We start from the raw sequence: 18,819 nt of genomic DNA on the forward strand, positions 1-18,819 counted from the left end.
GCTTTCTTTCAAGTGAAGTCCACCTGGTTTTGTCTTCCCCCTCGCTATTTAAAACCCTGACAGTTGTGTGATGACTGTAAGCCAGACTTTGCCTCTCAAAGGGAGTATGGACACTCTGTTGTCCACCGGGCTCCTGCTTCTGGTTTGGGGTACTTATTGTTCTGCCAAGCGCTTTGATACAGCATCTGCATTGAAACAAAGAGGTAGAAATGAGGCAAAATCCAAAAGATAAATATATAGAACTTCTGTGATGCAAAGTAGTGTGAGATGACTGTAGAAGGACTGCTTAGAGTAGAAAACATGGTCCAAAATACAGATATGTTCACTTACAACTTTTCTTTTTTCACACTGACTCCTCATGAAATATATTTGATCCGCTTCTCTGATTTCTATAGCCTCACCAGTTAATGTGAAAGAATTATATTACAAGGATATTGGGATGTTTTGTTTAGCTAAGAAAAATTAATACTGAAGTAAGCACACAGGTAAGCCCTTCCGACAAACCACCTGTTCTCCACCTTTCCTGGGTCAGAGGTCTACCCATACACCCTCGTGGCTGGCTGCCATTCCACTTCGTTGTTCAGAGTCAGACTCATAAAGGTCACCCAGTAGTAGCAGGGCATCATCAGTTATCTTAATCTCTTATATTTCAGTTTCCACATACGGAAACTGAACAAGAGTTTCAGTAAAGTATGATGATGCTGTGTAACCTGCAGAGGAAATGAAAGCAAAGGTGCTGGGCGAGATAAAAAGGCCATGGGTGGGTGTGCTTATTGGTCAGAGTTGTAAACTCATATGCTGCTAAGGATGTGTGTTTGTGGATCTACAAGCTTGTCTTTATATGCATTATTGCATTATTATGCATACATATATATGTAAAAATCTGTGTGGGTGTGTACTCATATATTCATACGCACACAGAGGCACGTTTTAGCCCCTTTTTAAATTTGAAGCTCACAGAGTAAATCTCAAAAGGCTCTGTGTGTTTTTTCTTTCCATAAAAATGTAGATATCTATTGAGAAAACTCCATTAAATCCAAACAAACATACAGTGGATTTTCCTTTTACTGTCAAATGTGCCAGCAGCAGAACACTTGAACTAACACAAAATTTACCGTTACAAATTAAGTCCAGGAGGTGGCTTGTAAGTGGAGATTGAGACCTAAGTCTCTGTGGCATAAACCCCAAGCTTTTAGGCACATTAAAGTTTTGCCTTCCCCCTTGCTTCCAGACTTCTTCTCACCCCTTTCCAACAGATCATTCAGCCAGAGAATAGAAAGCTCAGTACCTGTAAAATCCTCAGAGATTTGCAAATTGGGATCTGATTCAAACCTTGTGCCTTTTTGCCTTCCATGATGTCTGATCTAATGTTCCTTCTCTTGTGCTCCTCTTTCTTCTCTCTATCATGCCTGTCTTTCCTAATTTCTTACATGTTTCCATTTCTATAACTTCTACCTCTGTTGAAATTTGTGCTGAATTTTATGCTGAATAAAATTGTTCAGTGTGACACTAGAGTTGGTGTTACCAGATGTACATCTTGGGTTTCAAGTGTCAGAGAAGCCAAAAGACATTTGGGAAAAATTGCAAACTATGTGCCTGTCCTCTTGAGACACAGCTGGCTCAGTGAGACAAGTTAGAGGAGTGGTACATCCAGTAGACACCACCACTGTAATACCGTCATGCTGCAGGACTACTATGCTGAAGTCTGTTTCCTGGGAGACATGGGTAGGGAGCTTGCTCCCTGTGGCTCTGTCCACCCCTCTGTCGCCTAGCATGTATCCTGAAGTTCCTCTGCAAAGTGTTCTGAAGAAACTGTGAAGATTCTAGATGATTACCCCCCGGTGAATCTGGTCATATGTATACAGCGTAGCTCTACTACCACCAAAGGGAATATTATTCTGCAGGTCTAAGGAACCTGGTGGCTAAAGGAGTCATGAGTGAATGTACGTCCACCATTTTGTGTGCCCTTCGCTGCGTATGTTCCTCCAAAATGCATTTATGTTCAGGAGGTGTACATATGAGGGTGGTGGTTATTTTAAAAAAATCCATTTGCTGGAGCGGGTGACATATATTCAGATGTTACCAACAGCTCAGCATCACAAACCACCTTCACATTTATCTCTAACATTATCTTAAGTAACTTCTGTAAGGGGAGATAATTCACAGCATGAGAAATAGAAAAAAATATTTTGGTCACAGCTGTTTGAGTAATATGAAGTCCCACCCATATATATACAGACATGTAGCAACTTAAAGGCATACTGGATTACTGCTGTTTGCTCATAAAGGCCAAGAAGGAGTTTTCCGACCCAGATATATGACCCTTCTGGAGGTTATCATCCTCTGAAGCACTGAAGTTTGGTTCCCGTAGATAGAATGCGCAAGTTCTTCTAGAAGCATGAAAATTCACTTGTGTGGTAACCTCGTCTTTCTGATTTTGTTAGGGTTAAGCCAACTGCTGGATTTGGAAGGGATTCCTCTCCTCACATTAGGCTGGCAGGAACGACAGAATGACATTTCCTTTTTTTTTTTTTTTCTTTTGGTTTTCTACCATCTCATAGAGCACATTCAGCTTCTTGGAGACACCTGGAAATGTTGCATTGCAAATTCCCTGCTTCTGCTTGGACTAATTTTTTCTCTCTCTGATTTCTGTGGCACATTGCTGGTTTTATACCAGAAACTACTGCTACTGAGCACTGCTGCTAATCAAGCCATTTCTTGCAGATCAGACTAAGCATCTCAAAGCCTTATTTACAACTGCATATTTGTAAATATCTACTGCATAGAGAAGGAAATGGAGAGAATACTGTAGTATCAATCCATTTCTGGCCTTACTGAGTATCATGTCCATGAACTCAAAAACACATTAGTCAAACGTATTTTTAATTTGTTTCAAGGAGTCTCTGAGTGTCTGAGTTGATGCCTTTCACTCTTCCTAAGGTATGAACTAATGCAACTACTAGGGAACAATTCTGTGCTGTGAAGTGAGTGGTGACCTTGCAGCAGAAGAGGCCCTGAAGGCAGATGCTGTGTTGGCACTGCGCTGCCCGATAACCTGCCATGACTAGCCTTCTCCTTCACAGAGGGTCCTGCCAGTGCCTGAATCCCACCTCCCTCTGTACTCCACCATTCATGTTCACTTCTGTTTGTTCTGCCCTTGCAGGAAACTGATTATTTTTTGACAACAGAATATTGAGGACTGGCCTCGAAGAACACAAATAAATCACTCTCCTAGCTTTACAATCCCAAGTTAGACTTGGTGTTGAGGAAGGCAATGGCTTTGTCCTCAGGGAGTGCACATTACTGGATGATGGCTCACCAGGAATCCATTTCTGCAGCTTGCATCAGGCCACAAAATAATTGTGTCACAAAACCAGAGAAAGCTGTGGTAGAGACTGACTCAGCACAGTCATCTCTAGGTAAGCCATATGAAGAAGTCATTTGCAATCCCTTTGCTCTGCAAGCCAGTTTTGTGTCAGTCAGAGGAAAGCTTGTGTCAGTCAGTTTTGTGTGTGTCAGTCAGAGGAAAGCTTCTCACTAGCAACTAGCTTTGTTTCACTCATTTTTCAGATTAAATGGGAAATATTTTTTGCTGTATCTTGTTGAGTTACAGAACAGATCACAGGAAGGTGATGCCCAGTTCATAATGCTGAGCAGATTTCTCAGGGCACTGGAAAAAGCTTATTCTTTCTACATCAGGGAGCTGATCTGTGATGACCAATAGCTTCTGCAGATAGTCAGCAGATGGCTCACTTTTTGCTCTCAAGATGCCCATGTGAGTACAGAGCTCTTCTCAGTCGTGAAGTTTCATAAATATCTGAGTGTTCCCCCACAACAAGCTGTCCACTGCTATAGCTCTTCTGGATGCTGGGCAGCTTGCTTAGAGTTAGCCTGAGTGTCTGCCCAGTCGCTGACCACAGCTGTAGATGTCTTCTCACACACATTGAGGGTCCTCCTTGCTTACATGAGGGGCCAGGTTCAAGGGTCCTTGGAGTGGCCCTTGGAGCTCCACAGAATGGTCCCATGAAGGGAAATGGCAGTAACCATCACCACCTGCTGGAGATCCATAAAATCACAAGCTATTGCAGATGATGTCTTCTGTTTCCCTCTCTCCATCACGTTCTGCTCAACTTTCTGATGATATCTGGGTGCCAGAAAAGTTATAGCTATGTGACTTGATGCCATTTGGGTAGATGCTCTTTCTCTCTTGGTGCATTGGGGTGGCTAGAGAAGAGTTGCTTTTGTATTCTGGGGCTAGTGGTAATAAAGAGATATCATTTCTGTTCTGCACTGCAGAAAAACGGCTCACCTGTTAATTCCAGCTTCTGGCAGGAAACCTTGTCTACACCTCCAGAGCCACTTCTGAATGGGACTCACCCTCTTTTACAATCTTTTTCTGCCAGGAACTTGCTTCCAGTTTCACCCAGTGGGGTTGTTTATTTGCATAAGAGCAAGTCACTGTGGGGAAATATTCAGCTGAGTAACATTACTAACGTCCAAAGTTCAGTCTTCGGAACAGAAACTGAAACAAATGTAAGACTAATAAAAGGACATCCATCACCCAAGAAGCAACAGACAAATCCAGAAATATCCATGGCTGCTGTCACTGATAGAGGTAAGTACATGTCTGTCAAAAGCAGGTCTATTTCTCCATATTCAGTGTAGATATTTACTGTAGTTGTATCTAAGGAACCGACAAATCTGTGTGTTGGCACATGAAGATACACAGGAGACACTTGTGGATTTGTGTGTGTTATCTCTTTGAATGCATTACCATAGCTTGAGTCCTACGTCCAGCTTCAAAAAATTAATATAATTTTGTTACCCCTGATGTGGCATTAGGCAGGAAGAATTCAAATTCCAAAAGACCTCTTAATGTGGAAAGAGATCTCAAAGGCAACTAAGAATGGAGCAAATTAGTTGGTTATCTTTTCACCTATTTTGTTTTCAATGCAATAAACAACTAGAAAATGCTTCTTAAAGACTCAGTGCAATAAGGCTGTGCAAGGAGCTCATCAGGTCTCTGTTGATGTGGAAGACTATTTTATTCCTGCTGAAATGTAATTTCACTGTGTATATTTCATAATTCCTCATCTTAAAGAGCTAGGAGCTATGGAAAAGTGCTTTTAATATCTTAATTCTAAGCAAATTAATTATTTTCTTCTATAAAATGAGGGTTCTTAGATCCTTAAGTTTGCTATGGATGGACTTTCACAAAGGAAATAACTAGCCTTGATCACCTGCAATTGTTTTCATCTAGACCCTCAGCTGGGAAGGGATGAATGAGTCATAGGGTCAAACTTCTTTGCCACCACGAGAGACAAAATGTATATAATCAGGCAGGTCTGTGGTGCCACCCCATAGTCAGAAATCACCCTCCTTTCTGCGCTGGTATTTTTTCCTTGGCACTGATATTTTTTCAGCTTTTGAAACAGTTTCATACTAAGAAAAGAAAGAACCGTTGACTGTGAAAATGTTTTTTTCTAGATTGACATTGTGAGTACCAACAGGAAAATAGCTCAAGTTTTGCTGAGCAGAAGCGGTTTGGAAGATACAAAGGAAGAAGAGATCTGATTCTACTCTTTGATTATTCAGGGAAAAGCAGATGCAGTACTGCTGAAATCAGTGAATTTAAACTTGAGTGAGATCACAGTCAACCCTAATGTGTTAAAGTGAGCAAGGGTTCATGTATAGCACAGTTTAAACAACCATCAAGTTTAGCTCCCAGGTAGAAATCCACCACTCCTGCATCCCAGAGTGGCTATCCTGCTGTGCACGGTTTACTTACTAAGCCCTTTTAGATAAAAGAGATTTGGCAGGGAGTGTATAGACTGAAAGGGGCCAGGACAGGAGATGTAGAGGAAATTTTGTTTTCTGATCTATCCCCAATGACTCACAAATCTTTTCTATATAGAGCCTGCACCCAGAGAGAACAACCAAGGGTAAGAGATATACTTCTATTGCCGTGTGCTTCTTGGGGCCTGTGGCAATTTCCAGAAACAGGCAAAGCTAAGAAGCCTTGCGCCTTGTTTTCCTCTTACCATCCCTTTCCCCGATCTTTCTTTCCAGTTGTCTCACTGCTTTGACCAGTGCTGATCTCTGAGTGGTGATGGGATTGCTTACCCTCCCAACACTTTTCAAGGAGGTGCTGTGGGTCTTTCACCAGGGCCACTCTAGGGGAGTAATTCTGGAGCCTTCATCAAATTCCAGTTTTACATCATTAGATTACAACATTCTTCAAGCTGCTCATTTGTGATGGGAAAGGCTGAGAGTGGGAGGGTTGGCTGATGTTCAGAGCAGGCAATGCTCAATGGGACCAAACAGCATTGAAGTGCTGGGATCATAGTACTGCTGGTACTTTGTCACAGGTGGAAGATACAGCCAAATGACTTCAGAAGCAATTATTTGCCATGTCAACATCCAAGGGTAGTGTACCTGCTATATGAAATCAGGTGGAGCAGAGGTACCATCTGGAGGAACTGGTGCTCAAACAATTCTACCCAACATGCTGAAGTCAACTTCTTGGAAAATTGTTTCAAGGCCATGCCATCAGTTTCTTGCTCCATCACCTGGGTCCTGTCTACAACCCCCTGTGGGAAATGCTCCAGAAGAATTCTGGAGTTCCTGAGGGTACATCCCAATGTGACCTTGGAAATATACGCAGCCAAGCTGTTCAAACACCTGGATATCCGTAACCGGCGAGGTCTCAGGAACTTGGCAAAGAATGGGGTCGTTATATGTATCATGAAACTTGAAGGTAACCCAACTACTCTTTGGCTTTGTCTAGGTATGGATTGCAAGTTCTGGGACTATGTGCGCTCTCAGCAGTTGCGCCTTGTAATAGTGGTGATGACTGGCATTGGGGAGGACTAGTGAGTGCAAAAATGCCAGTCTCTTCTGCCTTATATCTTCCTCAATCCCATACAGCAGCAAGACCAGCATGGTCATTTCCTCTTGCCAAATCTGAATAAGGAGATTTATGTCTTTTTCTAGCCATCCATGCCTCCTTTATATACAGTGAAAAATCCTGAGCATAAGATAGAACCTATCCTTCCTAGCGTATATATGCAGATCAGCTTGCCAGCTGCAGTAATTGGTTTCCCTTGATAGCTGGAGAAGAGAAGGAGCTGTATCTAAAGGAGACTTTCAGATGATGCATCACAGAGGACAATTGTGTCTTGCATGTGTGTCTTTTTGTATGTATATCTTCCTTGCCTGTTGATGTTTGGCTGTAAAAATAGTCCAGACAAGTAGCTCACAGAAAGGAATGTACATTTGAAGAGATGAATCTCACATACCTGTCTGGATACTTACTACTGGAGTGTGCAGCTACAAAACCTACCAGCTCAAATGTAAACTTAAAGGGCATTGCTTGCCTTGGGGAACCTGTGTCTGGGATTATTTTACCAGAGCGTTGACAGAAGGTCTGGCTATCCTATCAACACTAAGATCAATATGAAACTGCTAGATGTTAAGGTATTCGCTCCATGTTTTCCCTGATCATTGAGATAAGTCAGACAGATTCATGACTGAAGCAACAAATTCATTGTCTTGCCCAAACCTGCTGTGATCAAGCACAAGGCTTTCAAAAGATATGCCTGAACAGCCCTGATTGCATGTGCCACTTCCCTTTACAGTCCCTCCCAAAGAAGCAGCCTGCCACTCACTGATTCCTTCTCCCTTGGCCAACATGCTCTGGCTTTATGCCCTGATGTGCTATTTGTGATAGGGGTGGCCCAAGTCACCGTAGTGATCTCTCTCTCTCTGGCAATTCACCTTTTTAGACATATTGCTATTTGTGGAGTTTTGGTTCCCCTTTCCACTAACTTATTTGTGTAGTTGCAAGTCATTGTTGGTCCCTTGCATGAATACCCTCAGATAAACATCTTTACCGTTATCTTACTGAGAAAGAAGTGACATATTCATGACACATCATTCACTGACATATTCATGAAGAAAGAACTGGACATGCCTTTCATCAAGAGTGATTGGATATCTCTCTTTTCAGATTACAGTTACTGGTGGAAAAGATTTGTTGCATACCAACATGGAGAAGATGATTATTGGCCCTGGAGCTTCACTTCATACATATTTCTCAATTGGATAGAGCTCTGTCATATCCTTTGGGTTAGTAGGCACTTGAAGAAAATGCTGAGAGTGAAAAGTAATGCAAAATCCTAGGAAAAGGAGACTTGGCGAATCCTAGCAATGGTGTCAGCAGAAACAATAGTAGGAAAAATAAGCATGGGCTTGATACTGCATGAACAGAGGGCCAAGCGGGCAAGAAATTGCCAAGGATTGTGCTGCTACATTGTGCCTTCGTGGACAGGAGTAGAGAATAGATTTAGCAATACTCTCAGGTTTTTTACTAAGGAAAGGGTAAATTATTTCAACCCTTTACATGGATCAGCTACAAGTTTGTTAGCTTGCAGCTTACTGGAGCTATTTGATCCCAAAAGTTCATTCAGCTGTATAAACATGATTCAAGTACACTCTTTTTGCCTCTCAGGACAGGGCCACTGATTTTAGTTAAGTTCTGAGCAAGTTAAAAAACCCAGATGGGTGGATTCACTTTCAGGATCAGAGCTTACACATAAGAGTATCATATGACTGAGATCCGCATTCCCTATTTCTTGCAATCCATACAACTGCAGAAGTTATTTGTATGGCCTGATATCCTACTATACAAGAAAGAGGCGTTGGTCTACTGAACAGGAGAGAAGATCAGGACTGGAGTTAACTTCCTGGCTCAGCCACCCTTTGTGGGACAAGCCAGTTCTTGCTTGAACTGGTCCCTATACGTAGAATGGGGGGCAGCAGAATGGACGGCGGGGGGCAGAGGAAGGGATGCACAGAACTACATAACACAAACAGGAACTTAACGTCTAGAAGGAGAAAAACTAACCTGTTTGTAGGATGCTATAAATGCCTTGTTTTATTTCTGACTGAGGAAAAGGTACACGTTAGACTTCATTTCAGTTCCATCCCCCTCGAACTTTACATAGGTCTTTTAATACCTCAGGACCTGACCTTTCTAATTCTAACTGTCTGAATAAGACATTCAGGTGACAGGATACACAGTCAGTGGCATTATCCTGTCAGTCAGCTGATCTAACAAAGTACTTAACGCAATATAACTGTTTAGGAGATATTTTTCCCTTGGCTTTCAGCCTTCCTGAGCCTCCTAATGTCTGAGTCGATTAAATAATTTAGCAGCTTGCATACAATGAAATGCATAGTGTGATGCTTACCAGGGAGCTGAACAGAGCTGTCTGCTAAATGCTTGTGAGTACCACTACAGCCGACTCAGCACAGTTCCCCAGGCAGCAGTACAAGGCAAATATGCCCTTCAGGTCTTGGTTTTAAAAAGCCAGCTAACAAATGACCTGTCCCTCCCTGTGCCGCTGGCAACCTTTTTGATTACTGCAGAGTCCTGGTGGCTAGGAAGCTTGTAGTGGGACACTCATGCTGAAAGTCAGGCACTTGCTCAACTGCTTTGCTATCTCAGCAAAACTCAAGCCACCCCTAAAATGAAGGTGAATAGGGCCCATTGTCAGTAGTTGTGACTAACCACCAACTCTCCACAGAAGGAATGGGAAGGTCTATGTGCTCAGCCCTTGTGAACGCCCAGCCCCATTGTACTAATTGTGCATGTTCAGATAAGTCTCATTGACCATTGCCAGCTGAGACAATTCTTGGGGCAGACCAAAACCGGCTGAGCGCAGAGGTGTAATGAGGAGAGTTTGTTCCAGGCACGTGCTCCAGAGAAATACAGACTGTTGTGTCAAGTCCTGGCCTCCCTGGCACAAGAAAGACATTGAGGAACCGGAGAGGGTTTGGTGGAGTACCACTGCAATGGTCAGGGTGCTGGAGCACTTGCCCTACAAGGAGAGACTGAGGGAACTGGCTTTGTTAGACCTAAAGAAAGAAGGCTAAGTGGGATTTAACTGCAGTTTTCCACTACATAAAGGCAGTAAAGACAGAGCCAGGCTCTCCTCAAAGCTGCACAGAGGGAAAATGAGGCAACAGGCACAAGCTGCAACAAGGGAAATTCCAACTGTACAGAAGGAAAAAGTCTCCCCCGACAGTGGTGCTGTACTGGAACAGGTGCCCAGAAAGGCTGTCAGACTTCCATCCCTGGAGACACTGAGAACTTTCCTCTGAGCTGCCTGATCTAGCTTTGGAGTTAGCCGTGCTGCAAACACGTTGTTGGACTAGAGACCTCTACAGGGCCTTTGTAACCCCCAAAATTCTGCCTTTCCGCAGGACCTAGCTCCACTTCCCCTGGATTCAGCTATGCAACCTGCCACCTTTTAAACGCTTCTGTTTCTGAGTGGTCTGTCTTTCTAGGAGGGTTTTACACGGCACAGTAAATTCCAAGGTGCTACCCTGTTGTCTGGAAAGCTGTCTCCCAAGGGAGATTATCTGACATGCTGAAGGTGGATCAGAGCAATCTCTTGGGCTAGATGCTGTATTTTCAAACTCTGGATCATGTTGGAGAGACAACTTCAGCTTTTGGCATCTAATTCATGTTTCTCTCTTCCTGCTAGGGGCTTCCTCCATTTCTGGCGAACTTTGAATACTAACACGCATGAGCAGCATGCTTTCAAGCTCACTTTGTGCATCATAACATTATTTACAAGACTGGAAAAGCCAGTCCCTGGCAGTCTTCCCCACTACAGCCTTGAACTATGACCTTCATACTGTCAGCAGAGGAGACTCTTATCACTGGCTGGACATTGCTAAGTATTGGACACAGCAGAAGGAGCACATGAGAAACCATCAGGAAGTTCAGATGATGCAGCCAGGCAGCCAGGACACAGTGCTCTGGATCTTTACAAGGCTGAGAGTCCAGTGGGGATGGGGACCATGCCCCAGGATCAGGCCTTTCATGTGTACTGAGATTCTGCATCAGATTCTGCGAGTACCCTCTTGAGAGGCCAGCGAGTAACATTTTTTCCTGCCCCAATCTGTTCCAAAGAAGTAGTCAGAGCAATGCATTCTGGTTTTGAGAATTTCTTATGAAGATCACTTTTACAGCTATGTATGTATGTTTCAGAAAATACTTCATGCTATTAGTATCTATGTAATATTATTATTATAGTACCGATTTTATTACAATATAATACAATTGTATTACTAAGGATTATATTGCTTCATTTTAAGGTTTTATTCTCCCTGGTTTTATGACTGTGGAAACAACAGAATAAAAGGGAAAATGTCAACTCTGTGGAAACTTTGCTTTTCTTGTTTGGGACCTGGGCACACATCCTTACCTTGTAGTTCCACACTCTGGAGTCCCAGCTGTTCATTGCAAACTGGGGGAACACAGTGAAAAAATCTCTGCTTTTCCAGCTGGAAGCACTGAGTTGAATGGTGAGGTAGAAGATATTGAAAGCTCTGAGCTATCTCTACAGGCAGAAGTCAAAAAGAAGATACAGGTATGATGGGGCTTGTAGCAGTTTTCAGTTTGCACTGCAAATAATGCAAAACATCTGAATGAATCATGTTGGGAGCTCCATGTTCCATGATTCCCAACCTCTCCAAGCAGGAGGCCCATTGTGTGATTCCCACTGGGGAATGTGCTGCTGCTGGGATCTGCAACACGCAGGCACAAATGATTATTTGAAGAATAAGGCAGGGGCTGGTGGGAACCATGGCTGTCTCTTCTAGTTGATTAATGCTTATAGCATCCTTTGGCCATGCCAAAGTCTCCAGATGTTTAGCAGACAGTCAAGACAGGCAGAAAAGTTGCAGGCTGAGGAAGCAGCTCCAGCCCCTGCTGTCTGAGACAGTATCTAAAGCTGAGCACAGCTGGCTGAGGAGTGTCTCCTACGTTAACCAAACAAAATTACTCCAAGCAATGTATAGCATGGCTGAAGTTTTCTCCCCCCATCCAGGTTCTCAGGCTGGATGTCACATGCCTTCTTTCTGGCCATTCTAGTGTTAACTCTTTTTTTCCTTAGGGAGAAATCAGTTGATCAACATGTGGTTGAGTACACTGGGGTCCATAACCATTCAGCAATGTAATTTGTAAGTTACTGGTCTGCTGTGGAATGTGGGAACTGGATTTGAGCCTGGTCAATGTATATATCTTCAAACAACATCTTCATTTGTGTCTTGCTTTGAAACTTCCTTATGCTACAGAAGTCAGCTGAGTCCCATCTGAGAATCTAGAAAGTACAACAGCACAAAGCTATACAACAACATGTAGTGTCCATGGCCAGCACAAAATGGAAACCCTAAGTGTTAAGAAAATCTGCAAGACCTGAAGACTGATCCATGTCTCTTGCCATAAATACTTAAGCATTATAGAATCTTGCTCAGAGCTTAGCATCGCACAGAGAAGGCTTTACACATAGCAGTGTGGAAACTACGGACACATTGCTAGTTCACATGAAATAATCTAAAAATGCTGGCAGGTGTCGCTATGGTTCTGTACCTCAGAATAACTACGCATTCAGACTTTGACCTTGGAAAGGTCAGACCTCAGTGTACCTAAAACTCTAACTCTCTGGAGGAAGATGGCAGGTTGGATGGCCCAGGTCTTTGGAGCAGGATGATGACATTGCCTGGAGATTAAATGGGATGTGAATTTGAATTAGGAGGGCAAGGTGGGTTGATGGGAGAGAATTCATTTGAGAAGACCCAAGAAAGAGAACAGAAGCCTTCTGTAAGTAGCACTAGGTGAAGGGGATTAGATGGTCCAGAAGCTAGGGCTGTGTCAACCACATCGTTCTACATGAGAAAGGATCAGTAGTCCACTAAAGAATAATATATACCAGCCCAAAGTTGATCTTAATCTTATAACAGCAATATGGTGACATGCTCCAAATAAATCGCTTTTTCATGCAGTATCATCTGAGGGTGAGTACAGACCCTGCTGTGAATCCTCCAGTTTTGTTCCTGACAGTCCAAGGCTCATCTCAGTGAAGTATTACCATGAAATAGTTTTCCTGCAGGCAGGGTAGAGGGCAGTGCCTTTACTGGAGGACAGAGGAGTTATTCCTGGCACACCAAGAGGAAACCTATTCTTGCTTTGAACTTCAGCTAATACTCATCTGTTTAGCCCCAGGCCAGAGAGCCTTGAATTGAGGGTGGGGTGGTGGCCGAGGGAGAAAAGCAAGGGAGAAACTGGGATATACAGCAGAACGACAGAGGACAAAATGATCGATGAAGGAGGAAGACATTGAGATCCCACTAGGTTCCTCAGTTTCATTTAACATGGGTCTCTGCAGCATTACCCAGTGAAGCTTCTCTCAGACAGATAGTGCAGTAGGTGTGATTCTTTTCAGGCTGTGAGGAATGCCTTGGGGATTAATAACAGCAGATCAGCGCTAGCAAGAATATGAGATGGGTATGCAACCTGATGATTTTTGGACAGACATCCTGGCAGCTGTTGGGCCTGCTCCTGTTCCCTCATCCTGTCTCAAAGCAATATTGGCAAGTGTCCACTGGCTCCTCGGGGAGCAGTGGGTGCCTGCACAGGGATGTGCTGTTTTATGTCCCTTTTTCAGCTCCCTGTAGCTACAGTTTTAACTCTCTGACTCTTACTCCCAAAACAAATGTTTTCATTTGTTGTCCCCTGTAATTATCTGGTTTTCTGTCCAGCTTCTTGTTTGTTTGTTTGTTCCTCCGTCTCAGAAGGGCTAATCAGTCTTGCCAGAAGTCCCAAAAGAGAAACACAGCAACAACAGGTTCCTGAAAGTGAAATACTGGGGAAGGGAAGAACAAAGTGAGAAGATGTAATACTTCTCACTTGACACACTCCCAGGCTCCAGCTCTCTTCAGCTCTTCCTAGGCCAAATGTGGTTTCTGAGTATTCAGTAGCCCTTTCTGAAGCATAAGCAGCTGCACTGTTGTTCTGGGAGGAAATTAAGCAGGATCTTGGAGACAGCTGAAAGCAGAGACAGCATTTCATGGAGGCTGTAACAACTCCAGCTGCAGTGTGATCAGGGTCCTGTGGCCCTGCCCCAGTACAAGTGAGTCTGGGTTAGAGGGGTGAACCAGAGTTGTGCCCATTTGCTCAGCAGCAATCCTAGTCCATTAGGCAAGAACTTTGCAGTGGTGATGGTCCTGTAACGTGTAGGACTATCACTAAGGGAGCAAGAGGACACGCGATAAAGCAGAAATGATGAACAGGGCAGCGTGAGCTGCTCCACTCCTAGTGGAACCTGGACTCTGAAGCGAACAGTGTCACAGGCTGGTGCCCCCGCCTCCCCCAGTCACATCTGGCTGGGGATAGTCTCTCGCTACCGCTGAGCACCGGGGCGTACCGAGGCAGAGATCTCTGGCACCCCCATCCCTGTCATGAGTCACTGTTCTGCTACCGCTAGTGTCAGCTCAGGGCATTACCAAGTCATTCAGCTCTACAGAAGTGCCTGGATTAACTGAAGTGCATGGACTTATTTTTATGAATTAGCCAGAGTGCATGGTTCTTCATGAAAGGCTCAGCCATTTCCTGCTCAAGGCAGGAGGACAAACTTTCTCTGGTCCATTTGGAAGCTTGCCAGTTCAAAGTCAGCCCAGCGAAGTTTTTTTACAGCAGTTTTAGCTGCCAGAGTGAACTTGCAATCTGCTGTGTCCCTGCTGTGCTCCTACTGGTATGTAAGGGCCTAGAGATGTGTCTACCACACTGCTAGCCTATAGAGGTAACCCCAAAAGAGAGATGGTCTACTCTTGTCTTCTTCTGTCCCTCTGGACTGGTAAAAACATTGTTCCAGCTTGTAGAGTAGGCTAGTTCTTAGCTGTGATTAATAAGGAGATTATAGCATGGAGACATCAACATCCTCCCTGCCCTGGAACTTGGGTGCCACCTGTACTCATCCATGTGAGGAGACAGGCCCCTTCTAGGCGGGCAGATTACCTCTCTCAATATTAGCCCCCCACCTTCGAAAGTCGCATCAGTCCTTCAACTGGTATGCTTAATAATAATAATGACAACAGCAGCAGCAACAAGGGTGTTTTAGTTATATCTTATGTGGGTTTGGGAACCTGAAGGGAAACTTGCCAATCACGAAAGTGTATGAGAGATTTAAAAGCCAAAGGCAGCCTTCAAAATACTTGCCATACTTTGGCACCTACCCTTGTGCTCTGACCTCTGCTCTTGCAGCAGCCCACTTTCTCCTTCCCCTTCAGAGGCTCTGCTTATCCCTGCTGGTGTTGTCAGAACAAATGGTCTCTTCTGTGCCAAACCCCTCCACGTTTCTTCTGCAAACCAAATCTGATTTCCATTGCTGCGAGTATTTAATACATATGTGATTAAATAATGAAATTTCTTCTCGTAGAAACAGCAAAGGGTCAGCACGGGGGGCGGGGGAAGCAAAAACTACTTGAGCTAGACGACAATGTTGGACACGAATGCATGTAGGCTAGAAACGCCTGAAGGGGCAAGTAGCAGGGGACTGGACTCCATGACCCTGAAGCCCCTTTCTGTCCTGGTTTCCAAGTACCAGCATGCAGGAGAGGGAGAGAGAGCAAGCAGGGGGGAGACATGCTTTGAAAATCCCCTTTGTATTTGTAAGGGCCTGGAGCGTGTCTTTGCATTGTTTAATGGTAATCTGTTTCTTATTATTGCAATGTGATATCCAAGGACGCTCTGTACTGACCTGGAGTATTGCTGTCTGCAGCTGTGGGAATGATGTCAGTGTCCTGCTCTTCAATGGGCACGTTCTGGGGGTTGTTGAGAGCTGGACTCCGGGAGCTGTTTGCAGCAAGGAACAACGTCCCTCCAGCCAACACCCTCATAAAGGGTGCCAAACACCCCCGTGCACCAGGAGATGGCAGCCATGCTCAGTTTTCCACACTGTACCAATAACCACCCCATCCCATTTGTCCTGTTTGCTCCATTTTCAATGACCGATCCTGCACCTTGCTCTGCTGCAGAGTCGGAACTTTCACAGAGTGGGCGGTCTCTGTATCCCAGCCCCCGGGGTGATAAAGCGCATCTCAGTTCTCATAAGGCTGGATGCGTCCTGAGGCTCTGATTGCCAAAAGGTCACACAGGTGGCTGCGTGCAGAGACACGCAGGATGATGTCCAGTGAGGATGAAGGAGCTACCCCCAGCCCATGGGCAGGACGGTTTTCAGCATCCCCCTGGGCCTCATGAGGGTGTGCATACAGTAACGGTGTATAAAGCTTGAGCATGCAAAAAGCACCCAAAACATCACACACCCAGTCACAGGGGCAGGCCTCATGTTTGTGCCAAATTTGCTGGGAATCTTTTGTATCCTGTCATTAATTGTGGCTGCAGTCCTTAGGGCGTGAGTAACAAGAACAGGGAGGTGGGCACACTCGCGGAAAGCACGGCTCGGGACAGCAGCTGTACAGCTATTCAGATGCGCCCGTGCCTTGTTCATTGCTGCAAGCCGTGGGATGTTGGACCAAGTGAGACTGGGATTTTCAGCTAGCACCATAGGCCCATCTCCGTAAGGGATAGGGTGTAAACATAAGTGGTACTTGAGTATATAAGCAATAGTGAAATGTTCCCTACATACACAGTCTACAAAGCAAGTAAAAAATTCTTAGGTTGAAAAAATAATGTTACTACATAACAGTCATCCTCCAGGGAGTTATTCTTGGCAGAGACACCTAATGCATTTGAGGTTGAATTAATTAATAATGCCAATTCAAAGAATAGTTTGTAACAAATAATATGAATTGATATTTGAGAACAGAAAAAGTGCAGTTAAAAAGGATCTCCATAGCAGGAGAGCTAAATTCCTATAGCTAAATCACATGGATTAGCTGAACTGTCCTCACTGAATTTAATCTGCTTTAGACTCAGAAGAAGCAACCTAGGATGTATTCTGAATCCAGTACATGTTTCTTTGCATTTACTCATTGCTTTTGTTCTCCTATTGTATAATGTCACCAATTGTCACGTTTCAACAAGTATCTTCAACTCAGTGTTTGACACCATTTAAGCAAAAGCCAGTGTCTCAACTGCTTTTTTAGAAAATGCTACTTTTTCTAGTAGCTCTCCAACAATTCCACTCAGAAGTACAACGGTGCTGTACAGGCCAATACCAAAAGCTGGAAGACAGAGATCCTTCTTCCATCTCTTCTTCTCTTCTTGTTTTGTGACATATGTTGAGTCAGCACTTCTTCTGTGTCCGCTTTGGTCAATTACGAGTCATGAAGGGGGACGATAGGCTTGCAATCAATGAAGGAAGCATCGTGAACAACTTTAGCATTTACACCTCATTTTTGATAGTATTTCCAAAGTATCTATTGCCTGAACATTTTATCCGCCTTGATCTACTGGGTAACACTGTCAACAACTTCAAAATTACAAGAGAAAAGGATAAAGACAGTTTAATAAGATTGCTAGGTTGTCTCTCCAGAAATCAGAAAGGACAGATGACACGTCAATCCTTTGTGTCAACTTTTACTCCCCTCACCCACGTGGTACCAAAATATGACAAAACCAGATGCTCATTTGTAAGACGTTTATTTATATAAATAATATGCACCATATCGAACAAATATACAACACCATGTTTGCAAATTAATGCTTTGCAAAGAACTCTCATTGCTATTCCTGGTCAAAATTCCATGAGCTGAGAGTGCCTCAGGAGCATGAAGTTGTAGGAAGCTTGTGATGCACCCAGTTGTGACCTCTCCTAGCAGGAGGAGGCACTGTGGGAGCTCGGCTCTCTGCTGTCCTCCTGCGGCTGGTCTATCACCAGAGGAGATGTTTTGAGGAGTGACACAGGAGCCTCCAGCCTTACCCAGAAAGAGGAACAGGATGGAGCAGAGAACGTGCAGCCATCATGAAGGAAATGACAGAGCACTCCCAGAGTGTGGGACACACTTAGCCTTGGCAAAGCCTCAAGAGGTTAGACTGCAGAGGACAGTCCGTCTGTAATTTAGGTAGTGGGAAGGTGATGGTGAGTAGGCGTGTACTATGAACCCATGCCTTCAGCTCGGTAAAGACTGTGTCCACAAGACCAGGTGCTGATGGGGTCCCTTAGTGGAAACACAGTGATTGCCAGGCAGAAGGATGCTTTGATTTTGCCCCCTACAAAAGATATCTATCTACAGGCTGTATAGCTTAGCTCATGCTGGATGTTTTTTCTGGTCAGCTCTCAGTCCATTCACCAACTAGCCATATCTAGCCATATTATGGGCAGTAAAAGGCCCGAAAAAATAGAAGACTGTGGGACTGTTAAGATGCCTCCAGCAGAGGACAGTTGGCTAGGGAGGGAGCATATTGCAGGACTGATCTAGGAGGAAATGCTCAGTGGATGAAAAGTACTCCAATAGTGAGAGCTCTGGTGCTCCTCCCTGAGGTATGTCAAGAAACAGATGGTGACTGATGCGAATGCCAATACACCATCTAAAAAGACACAACCTCAACCTACATGAATGAGAAATTAAGCCTAAGGAGCAATACAATGTGGAAATGAAGTGTGTTTTCTAGTAGATGTATGCTGGAAAAGCATTGCAGTGGTGAAGTGCCTTTGTGGCTCCTTTCCTGACTGGATGGGAGGTCCACACGCTGATCAGTACTGACCTTGAGCTGCCATGGCTCTCAACATAGTTAATAGGAGTTGAGTGGACTTCCTATTTCTGCATGGGAAATGTCTTGCTGGACACCCAGAATTGCAGTTTGCACTTGAAAATGTTGGCCAGCAAGTCTTCTGCTTTCATTTTAGGCTTTTATTGTCTAGTTTCAACCTCTCCTACAGGACAAAACGTGGACCTACAGTGACTGAAGCTCCCTCCTTTCTGGGCAGGAGGTACTATCGGGCCTGGACCTGCACACAGTCCATTTGGAAGACCTGCTGGCTTCAAGTGAGGTTTTCAAGCTAAGCT

The 18,819-nt window shown here is 44.3% G+C and overlaps 1 protein-coding gene across 1 annotated transcript; it reads left to right on the plus strand.

Moving 5' to 3' along the window:
• Window positions 1-4,593: 4,593 nt before the first annotated feature.
• On the plus strand, window positions 4,594-8,181 carry APOBEC1 (apolipoprotein B mRNA editing enzyme catalytic subunit 1; the record flags this gene model as incomplete). Its single annotated transcript, XM_082308826.1, has 4 exons — window positions 4,594-4,615; window positions 5,915-5,942; window positions 6,369-6,757; window positions 8,009-8,181. The coding sequence occupies 4 exons, from the start codon at window positions 4,594-4,596 to the stop codon at window positions 8,179-8,181; spliced, it is 612 nt and encodes a 203-aa protein (XP_082164952.1).
• Between the last annotated feature and the right edge of the window lie 10,638 nt (window positions 8,182-18,819).

The sequence above is a fragment of the Platalea leucorodia genome (genome assembly GCF_965183815.1).
Source record: "Platalea leucorodia genome assembly, chromosome: 4".
In the NCBI taxonomy this organism is placed as follows: domain Eukaryota; kingdom Metazoa; phylum Chordata; class Aves; order Pelecaniformes; family Threskiornithidae; genus Platalea; species Platalea leucorodia.